A 21227-nucleotide genomic window follows, 5' to 3' on the forward strand; every position below is an offset into this window, starting at 1 on the left:
CCTCTGGCATACTGAAAGCCACGCCTCCCGCTCTAGCGGCTTCTAATCCCGGTCCCTGTCCCCCAGAAATTTCAGTTCACAGCTCTTTGCAAGCCAGGGACGGGCAACCCCTGTAAGGCATTTTGAAAGAGAACAGGACCCCGAGAGCAGAATGTGGGTTTTGCCTCAGAAAAGTCCCTTGAGGGCCAGGGCGGCGCGGCGGCTCAGGCGGCGGGAGGGAGAAGACCCACGTGGCGGCCCCGGGCCCTGGCGCGGAGAACTTGGGGTTCCGGCTTCAGTCTCGGGGCCCGGAGCCCCGCCGCGCCCGTGGGCGACCTCCCCAAGATGGCCGCCGCCGCGGGGCGCCCCGCGGAGCCCCCTCCGAGCCCGCCCCCGCGCTGCCTGCGTGCCGATTGGGTGGGCCGGCTCGGTCGTGAGCGGTGAGTGGGCCGCGCGTTGTGAGCTGGGCGGGGCCGGAAGTGGTCTCAGCCCGGGGACTCCAGGGCTCTGGGGCTCGGCGTCGGTCTCCGGGGGATGTGGAGAGCTGGCGGCATGTCTGCGGAGTTAGGAATCGGGGTCGCGCTGCGGGCAGTGAACGAGCGCGTGCAGCAGGCGGTAGCGCGGCGGCCGCGGGTGAGCAAGGGGCCCGCGTGGGCACGGTGGGCGGCCGCTTTGCGGAGAGGGACAATTGCGTGGGAATGGGCCGTCACGGTGACGCAGAGGGGTCTCCCGGAGGGGCGGGGCCGTCGGCCGCCGAGGCGTCGGCGGGGCTTGCGGAGCCCCCGAAAGCCTAGCGTAGGATTTCCTCGGCCACCTGGCCACGAGTCTCTTAGGTTTTATGGAGGTTGGCTCAGTTGGAGCAGAAGGTACCCGCCACCTCGGGAAAATGACCGGTGTCCGGGCACCGTAGCCATTTGCCCGTCGCTTCGTGTAGCGATCGACAGCCTTGGCGGACCCTGAGAAGGGCCAAGCCTGTGCCCCCAGGCAGCAAGAAAAGACCTCTAATGAAGAGCACCCGGAGAAGACCAGATCCGCCCGAGATCACGTGTGTGGCAGTGTCTGACAGCTAGTGGTGCTCAGAAATAGCAGTTCCACCTGTAGGCCAAGGTGAGGGCGGATTGGCCGGACTTGGCGGGCACCGGAGCTGCAGGGGCGGGAGGGAGCTGTCTGACATCCAACCCCAAGCAGGTTAAGGGGAGATTATTTTCTTTTGCTTATATATAGTTTGCCTGGTCTTGGACTTTTATTAGCCCAAGAATCAAAATCTGTCCCCCTCAGTACAAGTTTAAGCTGAATGGTGTGGAATGAGACAGACCTGGACAGAGAGGTCAAAGGTTTCTCTGATCAAGTTTATGGTATCAGAGCTCAGAATGCTGGACAGAAGACCTCTATTATAGTCTTTCCTTGACTACTCAGTATGTTACCTTGAACAAGTCACTTCACTACGCTGGCCCTCATTTTCCTCCGTGCACATGCAGTGGGATGAACTCGGAAAGCTCTAAGCTCCCTTCTGGCATTAATGTTCTATGATTCTCAGTGATTCTCCCCCAAAAATCTAGGGATTCCCTTAAGAAACATCACTCTAGGAGGTTCTCTTTCAGGGGAATTCTCAGGCAGATGGGCTGCCTGTTCCACTTTTCTCTCTGGAAATGATCAATTCATTGACATAATCCTAAGAGTCATGCCATGATCTCATAAAAGAAGCTGGTACTGCAGCTCCTTGGAAGGGAAAGGCGACATCTTGCTGATTGACCTGACTCCTTCAGGTGCTTGAGCATACTGTGATTCTGTGACAATTCCTAGGGGTGATGGAGCACCTGAAGACCGAACTATGCAGGGATGAATAAGTCTCTTCGCTTACTGCTTCTGTGTGCATTTGGATGCAGCAGAACGCAGGGAACCCCTGCTGTTTAGGCCGTGACCATGGGAGGATGTCAGATAGGTCTAATCCTGAGTCCAGAATTTTCTGTGTCCCAGTCTTAGTTGTGCCACTTGTTCTTGATTCCTAGACTGAACAATCAATTACATAGTTACCCTAGGCCAGTCTCTTTTACAGTGTAGGGGGCAGTAATTGTCCCAGGACGAGAATGAGTTTTTAAAACTGTTGACCTTGTGGTTTCAGAAGCCAGAAGTGGCCTCCCATCTAATCAGAGACTGCTGCCTTCTCTAATACAGTGATTTTTAAACCTCCCACACTGGTATGCGTGAGAATCATCTGGAGAGCTTGTTAAAAGGGGGATTCTTGGACCCCAGCCCCGGAGATTCAGGTTCAGTGGGTCTGGAGTGACACCCCAGGTGGTGCAGTCGGTGAAACACCACACTGTAGGGAGATAACTGCTTTCACTTGCCTGACTCTCCTGAGGGAGAAATGTACTCTGTTAGATATGAAGGTGGTAGCTAACATGTTAGATTGAGATTCCACGCATATAGAGATTCCATGCATTGATCACGACAATTTGATACCGATCTGCCTGCAGTATCAGAAAAATGAATCTTGCCAAATATCAAGTTGAGATCCATCCTATGGGACTTATTGGGATAATATTCACGTGGCTCTTCCCTTCTTGGCAGGATCTCCCAGCCATCCAGCCCCGGCTGGTAGCAGTCAGCAAAACCAAGCCTGCAGACATGGTGATCGAGGCCTACAACCATGGCCAGCGCACTTTTGGAGAGAACTATGTAAGAGCCCTTTCCCAAGTGCCTTTGGAAGCATCATGATTGCCAGGCTTCTGATTTGTTCTGTTTTTACCTTTTAGGTTCAGGAACTGCTAGAAAAAGCATCAAATCCTAAAGTAAGTGGCTAGCTGAATTCTTTAGTTTTTATTAAATCTTGGCTCTTCAGTTTAGACCCATATTGGTGGTTGAGTTTTAGAGCAGGAGGTTGGGCTGGGGGTAGAATTGTCTGCTTTCACCCTGAGCCCCAAATAACTCTCAGCTAGATTTTCTTTCTTTATTCAGACCATAGTTTTCTCATTTGTGGCTGTTTGGAAAGGGTGGTTTTAGGGACTTGCTATAATCTCGGGTCCTTTTGAAATTTGAAAGCTTAAACTAGTTCATCCTTGATGGGTGATAGCTGAAAGATGGAGAGAGTTGATGGGAACAAGGAAGAGAAACGAAACAGAAACCTTAGATTTTTTTTCTCAGAATCCTTTCACCTGATTAGGAGGCTGGCTAGAGATGGTGATACTGGGTTATTACATCTAAGGAACTGAGCATAGATGGAAAAGGTCACAGGGAGCGTGCAAGGTGTTTGAGCTGACGAGGCCTTCATGAAACCTGAGTCAAAAATGGTTACTTTTTTCTCTTCAGATTCTGTCTTCGTGTCCTGAGATCAAATGGCATTTCATTGGCCACCTACAGAAACAAAATGTCAATAAATTGATGGGTAAGATAAAACTCTAAATGTGAAGACAAAATTGCTCTATCACTGTATTACTTAAACTACCCTCTGTGGAAGAGAGAGCAACTTTTAGACTATACTGAATTCAACATTTATGTTTCCAAGTTTCTTTTAGCAAAATCTTAGTTCTTAATATAACACCAGAAACAGAATGAATTCATAGTTGGCTAGTTATATATACTTGGAAACTACCCTCTCTCGTGTTAATTATTATTCGGAGATCTTTCAAATTATTTGGTGGTCTTCCAGATAAATTATAAGGACTTATAGCCCATAAATTGTTTTAACTAGAAAAGGAGACATTTTTGTCCTTTTCCCTTCAAATAAAAGGCTGTAGTAAATAAAATATAATAATATACAATACAGCCTGAGCAAGAGCGAGACCCCATCTCTACTAAAAATAGAAAGAAATTATATGGACAGCTAAAAATATATATAGAAAAAATTAGCCGGGCATGGTGGTGCATGCCTGTAGTCCCAGCTACTCGGGAGGCTGAGACAAGAGGATCGCTTGAGCTCAGGAGTTTGAGGTTGCTGTGAGCTAGGCTGACGCCACGGCACTCACTCTAGCCTGGGCAACAGAGTGAGACTCTGTCTCAAAAAAAAAAAAAAATAATAATAATAATAATAATAATATACAATAATAAAATGAAATAATCTACAGTAAAACAAGTAAAACCTAGAATTAACTACAGAAAGACTTAACCGTATGACAGTGACATGTGGAGATCTTGAGTAACTGCACTTACTTCTCTCAAGATGTCAAAATTGAATCTGTATTTATTTTTTTAAAACAGCTTTCTTAAAGTATGATTGACAGATTGCACATATTTACAGTATACAGTTTGATGGGTTTTGAGCTATGTTTGTGACATAGGTATGTTCGAAACTATCACAATAATCCAAGTAATGAACATACGTGTCACCCCAAAAGTTTCCTCCCATCCCTTTAAAATTCTCTATCCCATCTCTCCTGCTCCTCTTCCTCAAGTACTGCTTGCCTGCTTTTCTGTTACTGTAGATAGTTTTACATTATTTAGAGTTTTATCTAAAGGGAATCAGGAAGTACGTACTCTCTTTGTCTGACTTTTACTCAACGTAATTAGTTTGAGATTCATCTTGTTCGTTTATGTATCAATAGTCTGTTCCTTTTTTATTGTTCAGTAGTATTCCATTGTGAAAATATATCGCAATTTATCTATCTATTCACCTGTTGATGAACATTTGGGTTACTTCTATTTTTTTGGCTACTACAAATAAGTTGCTGTGAACATTTGCGTATAAGTCTTTGTATGGACATATATTTAGTTTTCTCTTGGGATAAATACCTTTGAGTGGAATGGCTGAATCACATGATAAGTGTATGTTTAATTTTTTATTAGTTGCAGTAAAATACACATAACATAAAATTTACCATCTTAGCCAGTTTTAAGCACGGAGTTCAGTGGCATTATGTATAGTCACATTATCCTGCAGCCCTCACTGCCATACAGCCGCAGAACTTTTTCCATCTTGCACAGCTGAAACTCTGTACTTACTAATGTATGTTTAACTTTTTAAGCAACTGCCAAACTCTTCCAAAGAGGTTGTGCCATTTTACATTCCCACCAGCGATGTTCACGTTCCTCCACATCCTTGCCAACACTTAGTATGGTAGTTTTTAATTTTAGCCATTCTATTAATAACAGATATGTGGTGGGGTCTTTGCATGTCCTTTTATTAGAAGGAGAAATTTCCCTTCTAATCCTGGTTTGCTGAGAAATTTTATCAGAAATAGATGTTGAACTTATCAAATTCTTTTCTTTTTTTTAAGACGGGGTCTCACTGTATTGCCCAGGCTGGAGTGCAGTGGTGCCATCACAGCTCACTGAAGCCTCAAATTTCTAGGCTCAAGCAATCCTCCTGCCTCAGCCTCACAAGTAGCTGGGAATACAGGCACACGCCTCCACACCCTGCTAATTATTCTTATTTTTTGTAGAGACAGGGTCTCGCTATGTTGTGCAGACTGATCACAAACTTGTGGCCTCAAGCAATCCTCCCACCTTGGCCTCACAAAGTGATGGTAATACAGGCGTGAGCTACCACGCCTGGCCCACATTCTTTTAATATATTGAAATAACCACATAGTTTTTCTTTTATAGTTTGTTAACATGTCAAATCACATTTATTGATTTTCAAATGTTAAACCAATCCTGCATTCCTGGGATAAACCCTACTTGGTCATGAAGTATTATCCTTTTAATGTTGCATTTGATTTATTATTAATAAATTTTGCTTAGAATTTTTGTATCTTATACTCATGAGGGACATTGATCTCTAGCTTTCGTTTTCTTTTTTTTTTTTTTTTTTTTTGAGATAGGGTCATATTATGGCATCATCATGGCTCACTGCAACCTCAGACTCCTGGGCCCAAGTGATCCTCCTGCCTCAGCCTCCCACGTAGCTGTGGGACTACAGGAGTGCACCACCACACCCAGCTAATTTTTTTTGGTATATTTTTTATAGAGACGAGGATCTCACTGTATTGCCCAGGCTGATCTCAAACTCCTGGCCTCAAGCAATCCTCCCACCTGTCTTCCGAAGTGCTGGGATTACAGGCCTGAGCCACTGCACCTGGCTAGTTTTAAGATATTTCATATTGGGAGTGAGAAAAGTGGGGAGCCTATTTATATTGAACAAATGGCAAGTAGGACAATCAGCTGTTTATTTGAGAGATCTTCTTCCTCGCTGTGTAAATTCCAGCCAAATTAAAGAATCTTAACTTAATAATCAAAACTATAAAAGTATTGAATAAAGTGTAGGACAATATTTTTATTTTCTTGGACTTAGAGAAGGGCTTTTCTAAGCATGACATAAAATCTAGAAACCATAAAAGAAAAACAACTAGTAGATTTGATTACTCAAAAATTAAAGCTTTCTGCATATCAAAGCAAAAGAGAAGCACAGAGTAGAAGAGAAATAATATTTTAAAAGGGGAGAAGAAATTAATGTCCAGAATATGTAAAGAGCTACAAATCTTTTTTTAAATCTATAAGAAAAAAATAGGCAAAAACCAAGAACAGGCAATTTACAAAGGGAAAAAGCACAAAAGGCCAGTAATCAAGTGAAAAATGTTCAGCCTCAATCAGGGAAATACAAAATAATAAATTCTACTTTTCACCCACCAGATTTGTGAAAAATGAAAAAGACAGCTATTATCCAGTATTTTGAATGGATGAATAAATCAGTATTCTCACACCTTATCAGGAAGATTCTAAAATGCAAAGGTCTTTTGGATGACAAATTGGTAATATCCAATACAATTTAAATTAGACTTCCTCATTAGCTAGTAATTTCAATTCTGGGAACTCATGTATCCTGTAGAAATATATATGCACAAAGTTCTATACCTAAGTTTGTTTTTGTATTAAAAAAATAAGAAACAATCTAATGTCCATTAGCAAGAGGAATAGTTAAGTAAATTGTGATCCTCTGTTCTGTAGAATAGTGCAGTTTTTTTTAAAGTCCCAATGAATCTGTCTGTGGTATTGATATGAAAAAATCTCAAATATATATTGCTAATTGGAAGTAAGCAACCCCAAGTATCTTTAGTGTGATCCAATTTATGTTATTAAAAACAGAATAACAAGAAATTATGCATTTGTGTGTGTGTGTTTGGTTGAATGAAGATACACTGAAATAGATCTAGAAAAATTCTCATTCCAAAGGTAATAGTGGTATCCTGTAGGGTGAAGGCCTTTGACTTTCTACTGCATATGCTTTTATATTGCTTAATGTTTTTTTTTTTGTTACAACAAGCATGTATACTTTTTGTCACTTGTTAAAATGTATGTGTTTGTTTTTTTTTTTTTAAGCAAGTCAGCCTGAGCCCAAATTCAGTATTAAGAATAGTATTAATAAGTCAACCCAGGCACAGTGGTATGCACTTGTGGTCCCAGCTGCTTGGGAGGCTGAGATGGGAGGATTGCTTGAGGCCAGGAGTTTGAGGCTGTAGTACACTATGATCGCACCTGTGAATAGCCACTGCACTCCAGACTCCAGCCTGGGCAACATTGCAAGACCCTATCTTCAAGGAAAAAAAAAAAGAATATGAAGTCAGTTTGCTACAGTTCAACTCAAATCACACCTATTATTAATTTTGTAATCTTGAATAAACTTTTGCCTTTCTGGGCCTCAGTTTCCCCTTCTGTAAAATGAGGATAATAATAGTGCTACGTGAAGATTAAAAAGAAAAAATGCATATGAAGTGATTAGCATACTGCCTGGAAGATTTCAGCGTTCAGTAAAAGCTACAGGTGCTACTTCTGCCATCACCATCGTTGTTATTTACGTGAGGCAAAGCTGATCCTTCATTTCCCATATACATCTTTGAAAAAGAAAACGGCTCTGATGACTTCAGTGTGTGGGTCATTCTGAGTCCTTTCGAATAAGAACACCCCATCCCAGAAAGTTTAAGAACACGGTGATGTGCCAGGGAAGCATTTGGGCTTGCACTGGTTGTCCTTTCTTCACTGTCATCTTGACCTGTGTTTCTGTTCGAACTGAGGCTTCATCAGCCAGGCCTGCTCTCAGGAATCTCCAGCTACCAGCTTCTGGAAGCACGTGGATACGTATGCTGCCTGATTGTGTTGGCGTTTCCCTTTCCTTAGTCACTTTTGCTGATTAGAGGGGTGGTCTGAACTTTGAACTTATGTCTAGTAAAACGGTCACATTTATTTTCTTATTGGAACTGAAAACTGTCTTTTTCTTTTCCTAGGATACATTCCCCGCCACCAAGTCACAGATTTGTTACCTGGTACTTGCTGCGGTAGCGCAGATAAATGCTACTACCTCGCCTCTTTCTCCTTACAGCTGTCCCCAATCTCTTCATGCTGGAAACAGTGGATTCTATGAAGTTGGCGGACAAAGTGAACAGTTCCTGGCAGAAAAAAGGCTCCCCGGAACGGTTAAAGGTTATGGTCCAGATTAACACCAGTGGAGAGGAGAGTAAGTGACCAGACCTACATTGTAGATTTTTCTTCCCTTAGGACGGTTGACGCTCTGGGAGAGTGGTGGCCCTAAGTACGCGACGCGTAAGGTCACGGACACAAATCACACGCTGCTTTGTGTGTGCTTAGATGGCGTGATGACGTGCAGGCCAGTCTGTGTGTAATTCTTTAGTACATCGTGGCTTGTTATGTCTTAATTTTAGAGGAGGAGGAGGAGGAGACATCACGAAGGGGATTGTGGCTTTGATCTGCAGATCCCCGCAGGTCACCATCGCTCCTGAAGGGGATTGAAAGTTACATGTAAAATACTTCTCAGGTCTTAGAAAAATCGCTTAGCGTTACATGGGGAGAGAATAGAAGAAAATCACTGTGAGCCCAGTCAGTGAATGTCCCCCCGGGGCTTGGATCCGCAGAGTGACACGGCGAAGAGTAGCTTGGCTCTAATCAGACCTTGGGTTGAGCATCGTAACTTCCCAGCGTCGTAGCCTCGGGGAGGTTACTTAACCTCTGTCCCTCCGCGTCTGGCAGCGGTGCCATGATTGTACCGACTTCAGAGGGTGTGGTAGGATTGAGTGTGGTACTGAAATCAAAGCTGTGAGCGCAGAACTCTGTACACTCGCGTGTTGCTGTTTGTTGAGGATAAATGTTTACAGACCAAGCATTTGCTTACAACCATCAAAGCACCGGCCCCCACCAGGTCCTAGTGTGAAGGAGCACGGCATACAGGCTTCCGTCGTCCAGACAGGCCCTGGGTCAGGCTGCCTGAGTTCAAATCCCAGGGGCACGGTTGCAGCTGTGTGGCCTTGGAAAACCTCGGGGGTACTTAGCCTCCCTGTGCCTCAGTTTCCTCATCTTTAGAATGGAACTAATAAGAGTACTTACCTCACAGAATTACTGTATTAAATGAAAAGCTCCCTTGACTTGGCACAAGTGCCCGGCACGTGAGCATTCAGTAGATTTTAATAATTTTCACTATTGTGTATACATGTACCCAGACTGTAGCTACATTATGTTATCAAGATAGGTAAATCTGAAATTGACTCCAGATCAAGTCTTTATTACATCACTTCTTGATACTTAGCTATAATTTGCCATAATTCAAGATTGAACTAAGTGTTCCTGGCGTCTCTATGTGATGAACAGGGGCAAGATAGTATCAGTTCTTATAACTACATAACAAATGAGCATTTGCTACAGATTCCTCCTCTACTTAATTAGCAAGTTCAGTTAAACTTTGCAAATATATATATATAGTCAAAACTATTTAATATACACTTTATTTTAAATTTGTTGCAGTCCTATTATTAAATTAATAAAGCTATAAAAATACCAGATTTAGAAAGAAAAATTCTCGGGTTCCTCTGGCGTCTTGGCAGCATGAGTCTTCCTGGTGTCCTGAGAAAAGCAGGGATTTTTCTTCTCCCCTCCCTGTCTGTCCTCAGCCAAGGTCCTCCTGAGATGGAATAAAAATGATCCAATTTATGGCTCTTTCTTGAGAAACTCAGAACCTGTCCAGAAGGGCGCACCATGGAAGAAGGTCCCCAATGTTAATACAAAGTTACTGTGTGGGACTTGGGGACAAGTTATTTCCAGAGGTCCTGCTGCCTGGGAGTCGCCTCCTGCGATACGCGGAAGGGACGACAGTAGAGCCTTCCTCCGCCTGTTCAGGACGTTTCAATATACACGTCTCCTCTTTCTTTTTGTGAAGGTAAACACGGCCTGCCCCCTTCGGAGACGACAGCCGTGGTGGAGCACATAAATGCCAAGTGTCCCAGCCTGGAGTTCGTGGGGCTGATGACCATAGGAAGCTTTGGGCACGATCTTAGTCAAGGCCCAAATCCAGACTTCCAGGTACCGGGGGGTCGGGGGAGACGGCTCGTGTGCTGATAGGCAGCGTGCTAGATGGTGTCGCCGGTGGCACGGGCACCCACGTGCTGCTCGGCCGCCATCCTGACCCTCTTCCTGACTCCTCTCGGAAGGAAAAGGAAGAACAGATGCTCAAAACCCCACAGAGCTTTCTCAACTCGGTTTGAACTTGGCTAAAACACAGCCTTCAGAGAAAATGGGTTCTTTCTTCCTCTCTCGGGACTACCCTCTCCAGGGCAGTTTTCTTGAAAGTGGGATAGTTTCCAAAAAAACCCTTCCGGCAACTTCTGGAAATTTCGACAGGCCTTGAGGCATACTTAATCTTTGTCGGAGATGGTCGGCTTCAGCCGCTTTGGGACGTACTCAGAGCGGGAAGGCAGGAATGAAGTAGGTGTCACACTCGTCTTTCCCCAGGTGTTGCTGTCCCTGCGGGAGGAGCTGTGTGCGAAGCTGCACATCCCCCCGGAGCGGGTGGAGCTGAGCATGGGCATGTCCATGGACTTCCAGCACGCGGTGAGTGGCCTTCCGGCCGGCGCCCTGTCCGCCCCGCGCGGGGGTCCGCAAGGCTGGAGCGAGAGCAGGTCTGCGGAGAGGCCTCTGCGGCGCCTCAGGGTAGCGCAGGGCTCCAGCGGCAGAGCCCCTCGGCTGTTCTCACGCCTCACCGTTGCCCACACCACTCCTTTTCTGAAAAGAAATGTATAGAAATTATAGCCTATCCCCTAATTTTTAAAAACTGAATCTAATTCCCTAAGCGTACTCTAAAGGAAAATAAGAAATTAAGCTATGATGTTTGTAAAGGCATTGCATTATGTAAATGCTCGGGCCTGGCTCTGTGGCCGTAAATCCTGAGGAAGCATCCGAGGCTGAATCTTAGGCACAGAGTCGCCAAAAATGCAGCAGCTGCACGTGCAGACTGATTCAGGTGTGCTGGATTGAAAACTCAAACTTGAACATGATCTTCTGGAATAGTGAATAACTTGGTATCAAGTCCCAAAACCACAGTACAAACTTGCTTGCATTCCTGGAAAACTGTATTTGTTAACACAGTGAAAAAATACATTGCATTCATAAGTAAGGCAGAATTCAATCCTGTGCTTGAAGTTGTAAGGAGACTTTTTTCATCTACTTGTCATTCTTCACAGAAGCCTCTCGAGAGCCAGAACGGAGGCACAGCTTCAGCATTTGCTACGTTTCACTATTTTAAACTCAGTCCTCTCCACTTTCTCTTCTCCCCCACAGATTGAAGTAGGATCTACCAATGTTCGAATAGGAAGCACCATTTTTGGAGAGCGGGATTACTCAAAGAAACCTGCCCCGGACAAGTCCACAGCAGACCTGAAGGCCCCGGAGGTGGCACAGGAACACTGAGCCAGGGAACAGCCAAGAAGACTAACTATGCACTGAGCTAGATTTTCATTTTCGTATTCCCTGTGTCACAGCACAGTCACGCCCTCCTGTGACCGGGAGAGAGAGCGCTGACGATTACCCGTATTGATGGAAACCATCTGTACTTAGTCTCTGACATGGGAAGTTCACTTCAAGCAGTGGCTTTGGATTGGATTTAAGAAATTCAGACGTATCTGCAGAGCAGATACCAAATCAAGGGCTGGAGTTCAATGTTGACTTCTGCCCAGGAGCACAAATCGATCCATGAATGCCTTTTCCAGGTTAAAATTTGCTCATGTACCTATCATCATGGAACTCAGAGGGATTCCTGTTTTTCACCCCACTTTAACAGGAAGTTCCCTGGCTGGGTGCGGTGGCTCACACCTGTAATCCCAGCACTTTGGGAGGCCAAGCCGGGAGGATCACTTGAATCTAGGAGTTTGAGACCAGCCTGGGAAATATAGCAGGACTTCATCTCTACAAAAGAAAAGGGAATTCCCTATGATTAGTAATTCTCTACAAACTCCTGCTAAATCGTTTAAATTGCTGCTCTGGAACGAGGTGATTTCTGCCCCCAGTTTCTCCCCTAGCTAGTAGGTATGTGAAGATATTTTCTACTCTGGAATGGCAGTACAGGTAATGTCAGGAAATGTCTCAAGTTAATCCTCCAAACACAAATTGTTGCTAAAGTGAGTTTATGTCGTCGGCCACCCTGTGGTGTTGACGCTGAAATTACAAGGGTGACATAAATAGGACTGGGCCTATCTGGCATCCTCCTGAAGAGACAGGGCTGGGAGTTTTTCCTCTGGGACCTACAGTGATGAGAATTCAGTGATCTCTCTCCCACCATAATCCTTTTTATGATGACTTTTTAAGTCCAAGACCAGTGAATTTCATTACTCCTGAAAAATGACAGATTCAAAGCCAGCAGAGGCATTTGGTTTCCGCAAGGCCTGGCTTTGACATTCCTTTTCCTGAGAAGCACTTTCCAAGCACATTCATAGCTTCCTCACTGTATTTCTAAGCCAGAATTTTGCAGCCTTCTTGATTGTTAAACAAGGTAGCAAGATCGTCAAAAACCAGAGAACACAGTTCTCCAGTAGTCGTGACAGATAGCTTCAGTGGGTTGTTGTTTATTTTCTAGATGGTTTTTTTCTCTTATTTATTCAAGCCCAGTCTTTTAATTTTATGAAATCACTTTCAGATCATGATGCTGCTGCTGAATGTACTTTTGTAAAACTTAAACCATTATCGCTTCTATACTGTTTTGCTCAAAGCTATGGTGTGATATGCCAGAGTCTATTAAATAAAAATGTGAGTTTGAATTACACCATCTGTGCCAATTACAAAGCAATTAAAAGATTTATTTTTTATGATCTGGTGTAGTGAGTGAATGTAACAGGAGGGGGCCCTGGAGCCAGCGGGAACCAGCTGTGCCCATTTCTTGGCATCATGCCAGCCTGGCTCTGGCAGAAGGCTTCCCTCGGTCACGGATACAGCCAAAGCCACACCACTGGTGAGAGAGGGATTCTGAACTCCCAAGGGTGAGAGAGTGAAACATTGACGTTTGGGGAATCACAGAAGTAGAAGTTACTTGCTGCAGGAAATTCTTTCGAATTGCCTCTAGGTGGCGACATTGGCCAACCTGAGGGGCAAGCGCTGGCGCTCCACTTCCAGCAACTTGCCCTGCTAGGCAGAGATGGAGGCCAGAATGGACACGGCTTTCCCAGGTGACACGGGTGACTCTTGCAGAGCCATTAGGTACCTTCAGCTCCCTCCTTTCTTTGCTAACTTGAGGGTGGCTGCAGAACCCTTCAGGAGAGCTGAAATGATTTGAGCAATAAAGATCTCTCTGGGCCAGGTGAGGTGGCTCACGCCTGCAATCCAAGCACTCTGGGAGGCTGAGGTGGGAGGATTGCTCAAGGTCAGGAGTTCGAAACCAGCCTGAGCAACAGTGAGACCCTGTCTTAGTAAAAATAGGAAAAAAAAAAATTAGCCAGGCATGGTGGAGGCCACCTGTAGTCCCACCTACTCGGGAGGCTGAGGCAGGAGGATCACTTGAGCCCAGGAGTTTGAGGTTGCAGTGAGCTAGGCTGACACCACGGCACTCTAGCCGGGACAACAGAGCAAGACTCTGTCTCAAAAAAAAAAAAAAACTCTTGCCTGGAGATAAGGCAAACCCCGGGGAGGTCAAATCAAATCCAGATAAGGAAACCAAAGTCTGTCCAGTGTTTCCACAGCAGGACAGAACCTTTTGCAAAGAGAAAATTGAGCCAAGTTGTGACTTCAAGTGTTTTGTTACACGTGATGAGTGGCAGGTTGAGTTTCTCCCAGACTTTCGTCAGAACAGCGTTCCAGAGTCACCACGCAGCCCGGAAGTCTCTCTGCAGCTGTGTTGTCAAAGGCCTGGGCCTCGTCTGCCCTGAAGCCAGCGCCAGAACGTTTGCGAGGCTCAAAGCCCTCCGAATAATCCATCAGGATTTTGTTCTCTTGGGAAGTTCCTCGTAGATTCTACCATATTTCTTAAAGCAACCTTCTAATTCTCAAATTGTGTCCCCCGCTTCTACCTTTTTCTTTAAACATAGGTGTCATATAAAGCGCTGGCGCCTCATATTCTCTCGTTCCACCCTCATGTCAGCTGGTGGGGTAGAGGCAGCGATTTGTCTGTACCGCTTTGTGGACAAGGGCCCTGAGGCCCAGAGAAGCTCTGGTGCTCTGAGGTCAGAATGAGTTAGTGGCAGAGCAAGAAATCAACTCAGGACTCGACTCAGGCCCAGAGCTTGGTCACTGCACCACCCTGGCATCTTCCGTCTCTGGCTTCCATCCTCCAGCAGCAGCATGTTCTTAGATTAGCAGCTTTAACTCAAGAGCCTTATTACCATCAAAGAAATGTATTTTTTAGTCTATTGCAACAGTTGAGAATTGACACATCTTAATGCAAGACAAACTTTGAAACCACAAGCAGTGGGCGTGAGGAGGAGGGAGAGGATGAAACCCAGCCATGGGTGGGGTGAGTCTGCCCTGCCGTCACCCCGTTTCCCTCACAGGCACCGTCCTCTCGGCTCAGACCATCCCATGGGCCGAGGGGCTCAGAGTGTGCGAAAGGGTCCCTTCCCCTCCCTGGAGCTGGACGGGCGGAGAATTCCGTTCCCCAAGGCTGGACTAACAGGAGGAACGAGGTCAGACAGGACATTCTTAAAATCCAAGACATCTCTGACCTTCAGAAAAGAAGAGGCCCCGTGCTTCCTACCAAAGCTTTTAAGGAGGAAGGACTCGCCCACCAATTGCTGAAGGGCTGCAGTGAGCGGGATGTCGTCAGCGGTGCAACTGGAAAGGGTTGCTCTGGGAACTGTGACTGTCCGCCATGAAATTAGCTGAATGCTATTACATCAGCCTCATGACTAAGGGCAAAAGAATCCAAACCATCCACCAAAATGTTTTACTATTCTGCCCTCCCCTCAAGAGGCACGTAGGTAAAGAAAAGGGCTTTCCTTTCCACGTTTGCATCAAAACGTGTACAGACCGTGGCTCTGTGTGGCTAAGTAGCCACTTACAAGGTAGAGAGACGTCCTTAAGCTGAGGTTCCTCTTCTATAATCACTTCGAGTCCCCAGGGGACCTCAGGGCTAACACTTTTTCCCCTATAAAATCCGGCACAGATCGGCTGAAATGGCACATGGTAGGGACAGTGGGAGGAACTTTTGGCACCTGTCTTGCGTTTAAAATAAATTTTATAAGCTCACGCTCCTGAGCTTTGAGATCACAAGGGGGCAGAATCCACAATGAGGGCCCGAGAGCCTTCTGGAATGGTTCCGTTCACACCAGCGAGCTCCGCGCTAGCGTCTACCCGGCCCGCCCTCCCGAGGAGCCGAGCTGGTCTCCAACTTCAGAGCTGAGCCTGCCCCAGCTGCCAATCTCCAAAATAAAATCAATGTGTGACCTTATTCACCAGATGTACCGAAGGAACAAGCACAAACTAGGGCCAGCGTTGAAGCCAAAAAGGGAAGATGAGAAGTAGGAGAGAGAGAAAGAGGAGGGACCGAAAAAAAAAAAAAAGAAAAAACTTGGCTGGACATGAAAGGTGTCTTGTCTGTCTGTTCCCCATTAGGCGCAATTCTCCTGCAATCTGCAGCCTCGACATAATTCTCTTGACCAGAAACTCTCTGGAGAGATAGTGTCAGAAGGAAAAACAAACAGAATAGCATCTTCTGACAGCAAAGTCACTTAAAAACCTATTTGGGAGGGGAGAGGAGCGATGTCAGCGCATGGGGGAGGGCACGTCTTCGCAGCAGGTCACATGCGGAGCTGCACTCGCCCTGGGACTGGACTAGGCCAGGCAGGGGCCCGGGACAGGGTGGACGTGAAAAGGCCAGAAAGACCCAAGAAGCAAAATCCCAACGCCTCCCGCCCTACCGGGCCCTCGGAAGCCTCCAGATCCACCGTGCTGGCCTTCCCAACTGTGGACTCCACACTGAAACCCACGCTGCTGGGCTTGGCACGGCCCCATGGTACACTGGGGGGAATTTAGAAGTGTTGCCTTAGAAAAAAGGGGTCCGACACTGTCTTAAGTCCACACTCCTATTTCTGGCCGCCACCAGCAGCCAAAGGCTGAGAAACGAGCTCTCCCCGGGCAGCAGAGAGGCCTCTTCTCCCAGCGCCCCTGCGACCTGCCTTAGAGCTAAGCCGCCCAGTGCTGGGGAAGCCAGGCCCCATCTCCCACCCCTGCAGGAGCCCGGGGAAGGTTCTGGAGGAGTTGGGGTGCAGGGCAGGAGAAGGCAGCCGTTCTGTGCTCAAGTTTCTGGGGCCGGCATCCTGTTAGAGGAGAACATTTTTTTTAAAGGAAGAGAAACGAATCAGAAGAAAGAAGCAAGAGCTTTTCCCTGCCGTTTGGACTTGTTTATTACTAAGATATCTGATTTCAGCAAAGGAAGCCGGCACCGAAGCAAGGTTTTTATTGGCCGTGAGCAAGAGGAATTCAGGGTTTGCCTTTGATTTGACTTCCCCAGAACATGAGGCACCGAAGGCGCTCGCTGCGTTGATGGGGCAGCTCGGGACTCTGGGGCCCCCCGAATTTTCCCCGTCCCTGCAGCACGGACTAGAATTCCCTGTGGAGGTTGAGGGTGGAACTGAGGAGCCCAGAGTGGAAGGTGCCTCGTGAGCATTTCAGAGAGGAGATCAAAATAGAGGACAATAGTTTAGAAATTCTGAAACTGCAGCATGAGCGAGGGCCACCCCTGCCCCCCGTCCCCTGGCTCGGAGCCGGAGGAGGCCAGGTCTGGTTTGGATGAAAGCACAGAGCTCCAGCCTTGTCTGACCCACAGAGCCAGGCCCGCTGCAGCCGAGGGCCGGAGGGCTGGGGCCTGATGGTTTCAACGTGTGGGGAAGATAAAGCCAGAGGTTTGCAGAGGCAGCCTCTGCCAACAGCTCCCCGGCTGGGACAGCTGGGGCTCTGGGGAGGGAGTGACCTGGGCCACAGGGCTCCTCCAGGGCTCCCACGACACCGTCCACCATGGGGCAGAGAGAGCTGCGCTCTGGCCTGGAACCCCACCCCTCTCACCCAGCCTGGTGTAGCCCTCCGTCCTCCTGCTGGCTCCGGGCACTGCCCACACTGGAGACAAAGGGAGGGTGTCCCCTGATTCGGGGGAGGCAGGGGGGCCCAACCATCTCTCCCTTTTTTCCTCTTTGTATCCTGTCTCTGCTTCCCCTCCGATCTCCCTTATCCCTTCTCCCACTAACCACCGGGGACAGGAAAGCCCCGAAGCAGAGATCTCTGAGTGGCCATGACTGGCTCTACTGCTCTGACCACCCCGTCGGGTGAGGCAGGGGTTTGCCAGCACCCAAGGCTGCCGCTGCCACCGCAGGGACTTCGGGGCCTGTGCAAATTGGAGGGGCAGCCGCTTGGCAGAGCCTGTGGCGGGTGGCTCTGCCTGCGTAAGGCTGTCTTGCTAGGAGCTGTAGGCCACGTGAGGGCACCTTCCTCCTCTCCCAGGACCCGCGTCTTCACAGGTGGCTCTGTGTGCCTCCCTGTGACCGGCACTGGCCTGGCGCCAGCACCGAGTGTGGCCCCGGCATGGCTCTGCTCACCCGCGGGGCCCAGGCCCGCTCTGGCAGCCAGTGTGCCGTTTGGCCCTCTGAGCGAGGCCCAGAGCCTGGGGCAGGGGGCGGGGACGGGGGAACAGGGCCCTCACTGTGCCCACTTCAAGGAACCCAGTCATCAGGAGGACTTTATGCAGGGAGTGTGAGAACACGCTTACAGGGAGAGGCGCTGCGGGAGTAACAGTAGACGGCTGTGATGGGGTGGGGGACTGCTCCACTGCTACACTCGGGCACACACACACACACGCATGCATGCATGCACTCATACACACGCATACATAAACAGGCACATACAGACGCACATGCATGCACACATACACATATGTAAACATGCCATGCTCACATAGACATATGTTTAACACATATGCACATACATACATCATACACATACACACCATGCTCTCGTACATGTACACACACATACTCACACACATCAACACACACGTACACATATATGAATGCAGAGACAGCCACAGGGGTTGCCCCTAGACTCTGGCCCCAGTCTGTCTGGGTTTGAATCTCAACTCTGTTCCTTACCTGCCACATTACCATGCACCAAGTACTCAACCCCCTTGGTGCCTCAGTTTCCTCATCTGTAAATAGGGGGTGGTCTTAGGAGTGGCTGCCTCGCCGCGTTGCTGCGAAGGTTAAATGTGATCGTGCATCGTGCATGCAACGTCCCTGCGCAGAGCCGGGCACGCAGCGAAGGCTCAGGCAGCAGCCGCTCTCCGGCTCCCGGCCACCCTGGGCTGAACGTGGGTGGAAAAGGGTCAGGCACACCGCTGAGTCCTGCGTACTGAAACCTGATCCTCTGAGGCCGAGGAGGAAGGGGGACCCTCCAAGAGGCGACTGAAACTCCAGGTCCCCACAAGATCCCCTCAAGGGCCGCTCCCGGTCTCAGCTGACATAACCAGCCTGGGCGCGAGGCCTCAGCGCGCTGCCCAAACATGGCCATCCGAGCTTCCACTGAAGGCGAGGCCGTGAAAACAGCAAAGTCAGCCCAGAGCGAAACCAAAACCAGATACTCAGGCACACACGCCCTGGGCACCCAGACTCCAGCCACACGCCCGGGCTCCCTCGAGTGAAGACCCCAGGACAGGAGGCCCAGGGGGTCTCCTCTGGCCACCTCTCTCCCAACATCAGCCACAGGGGCCAAGGGGCATTTGACGGGTCTTAGGAAAAAGAACTGATGACCTCCTGCACGAGAAAGCACGACCGGGTCCTTCCTCGACCTAGAGCCCTGTGGGGGGGCAGGGTGGGGAGGAGGGGAAAGAAAGAGAGAGAGAGAGGAGGATGCATGGAGGACAGGGGAGGGAAGGAGAAAGAAACGCACGGAGAAATGTGTAGGAGAAAGGGAGAGATGCAGAGGGAGATGACAAGAGTGACAAATGCAAAGGGCCAGCCCCAGACACACACGCTGCTGCAGGAACGGGGCCTCCACGCAAAGACAGACTTTTCCAGCAAATTAAAACCCCAAGCAGCCAGGAGCGCGTGGGAGGGCCCCTCCCTGGGGCTCAGCAGCCCCCCGAGGACCCGAGTGGGGTGCAGCGGATGGGAAGAGGGCGGCAGCAACCCAGACTAGCAGGCTCGGACTCTCTGCAGAGCCACAGCTTCTGCAAGCCCAGGCCTGCGGGAGCTCCTGGGGGACCTGGGTGTCAGACAGCTGTCCCCGGGTGCTGAGCCTGTCCTTAGGCTGCTTCTGCAAAGAGCAGAGGTGCAAAGGCAGGGACAGTTCAAAGCCGCCACTTCTGGGGAGCGGGACCAGGGGAGACCGTGGCTTTCGTCACCAGTTGCTCCACGCTATTCCACTTCTTGACCACATGTGTGGATTACTCTGATAAAAATGACTTTTTAAACAGCGGTGAGGGCTGGAAGCAGGCAAACCTCAGGCCCCGCCACACGCCGTGCAGAGGGCCCACCCCTCACTCTCACCAGCCCCCATCTGGCCCGGTGTCCCCGAGGTGACCCCAAAGGCTCCGGGCATGCCGGGGACGCTCTCTACTCCTCATCCTGCCTGGAGTCACGCTTGCGGCTTTCTCCACCCGGCGGCTTTTTGCTCCTCTTCTGTTTCCCACAGCGCGAGTGGTGCGGACGGTCAGGTCACACTCGCCCAGCCCAGGGCACGGTGGTGGGCAGCATGGGGAGGGGGCACCAGGGAGCCAGGGCCACCTCAGCCTCTCCACTCTGAGTGACCCTGTCACAACACAGAAAGGCGTGAGATCAAAGGACCTCCCACCCAACACGTGTGCACACACACACACACATACACGACGTCTCTGAGCTCCAACATCCTCATCTGTGAAAGAAAATAACACCCCCCCGGGTTGATGCAGAGGGTTCGCTCAAACCCCAAGCATGCTGGCTTCGTGCCTCGGCGCCTCCATCCACACTGCCCCCTGCCCCCTTGAAGCCACGCCCACCTGTGCAGAAATGCTGCCCTCTCGCCCCCTCCCTGTCCTCCCAGACACCTGCCACCCACACACTCGTCCCTCGGCCACAGCTGCTCCTCCTCCTCCTGAGACCTGCGTGTGTAACCCCCGTGGGGCTCAGGAGAGGGTGCTGGTCTGCGATGGGGCCCATCTTAGCTGTCCCGGGGTCAAAAGGCCACGGATGGAGAAGCCCCTCACATGGGCCCGGAACAGGAGCCCCGAAACCAGATGGGAAGCTGACTCAGTCCATCCACTGAGTACTCACATGTGCCTGCCTGGGATGTTTCTGACACCAGTCTTCCAATTTTTGATGCCGACTGAGTGTCCTCCGATTAAATTCATCTCTGACACTACCTACTTCAGATTCCAGTCGCAAGTGGCAGGCCACCTGTACTTCTGATCGACCGGCTAGAAAGCAGAGATTTCCATGACCCCTTCTCAGGTTAGACAATTCGCTAGAATGGCTCACACAACTCAGGAAAACACACCACTTACATTTGCCAGTTTATTATAAAGACACCACTCAGGAACAGCCAAATGGATAAGAAGCACAGGGCAGGGTGATGATGGGACACGCAGCTTCCACGCCCTTTCTGGGCAAGCCCCTCCAGCACCTTGATTGCTCACCAAGCTCTCTGAATCTCTTTGTTCAGGAGTTTTCTAGAATCCAATCTCCAGCTCCCTCTCCCCTTCCCAGAGGCCAGGTGGGTGAGGCTCGTCACTGGTCCTTCTGTGACCTCCTCCTGAAGCTCTCTAGAGCCCCAGCCTAGAAACTCAGGTATGATGGAAAGGGACTCAGACAGAAAAACACTCCCGTCACTGAGGAAATTCCAGGAGTTTTAGGATTTCTATGTTAGGAACCAGAGACAAAAACCAAACACGTGTTTGCATTATGCCACACGGACATATGATCCCATCATCGTCACAATCCTCTGAAGCAGAACCCGTATTTTATCTCCCATTTCACAGATGAGAAAACCTAGGCCTAGGCTAATTAAGTGGCCTGCCCAGAGTCACGTGATCAGTAAACTGGAGAATCTGAGAGCGTGTTTGGAGGTTCTGGCAGGGGAGCGCAGCTCCTCGC

General features: G+C 48.9%; 1 protein-coding gene across 3 annotated transcripts; it reads left to right on the plus strand.

Annotated features, from left to right (window-relative positions):
* Nucleotides 1-471: 471 nt before the first annotated feature.
* PLPBP (pyridoxal phosphate binding protein) lies at nt 472-12952 on the plus strand. 3 transcript variants are annotated; one of them, XM_069485262.1, is made up of 8 exons: nt 472-612; nt 2551-2658; nt 2736-2771; nt 3289-3364; nt 8231-8363; nt 10044-10218; nt 10648-10746; nt 11473-12952. In XM_069485262.1, exons 1-8 carry the CDS (start codon nt 514-516, stop codon nt 11599-11601), a joined length of 855 nt encoding a protein of 284 aa, XP_069341363.1. In that variant the 5' UTR covers nt 472-513; the 3' UTR covers nt 11602-12952. The 3 variants fall into 3 exon arrangements, with proteins under 3 accessions (XP_069341363.1, XP_069341361.1, XP_069341362.1); XM_069485260.1 differs by having other exon boundaries at nt 488-612; nt 8231-8365; nt 10076-10218; XM_069485261.1 differs by having other exon boundaries at nt 488-612; nt 2742-2771; nt 8231-8365; nt 10076-10218.
* The last annotated feature ends 8275 nt before the right edge of the window (nt 12953-21227 follow it).

Source organism: Eulemur rufifrons, chromosome 12, assembly GCF_041146395.1.
Source record: "Eulemur rufifrons isolate Redbay chromosome 12, OSU_ERuf_1, whole genome shotgun sequence".
NCBI lineage: Eukaryota > Metazoa > Chordata > Mammalia > Primates > Lemuridae > Eulemur > Eulemur rufifrons.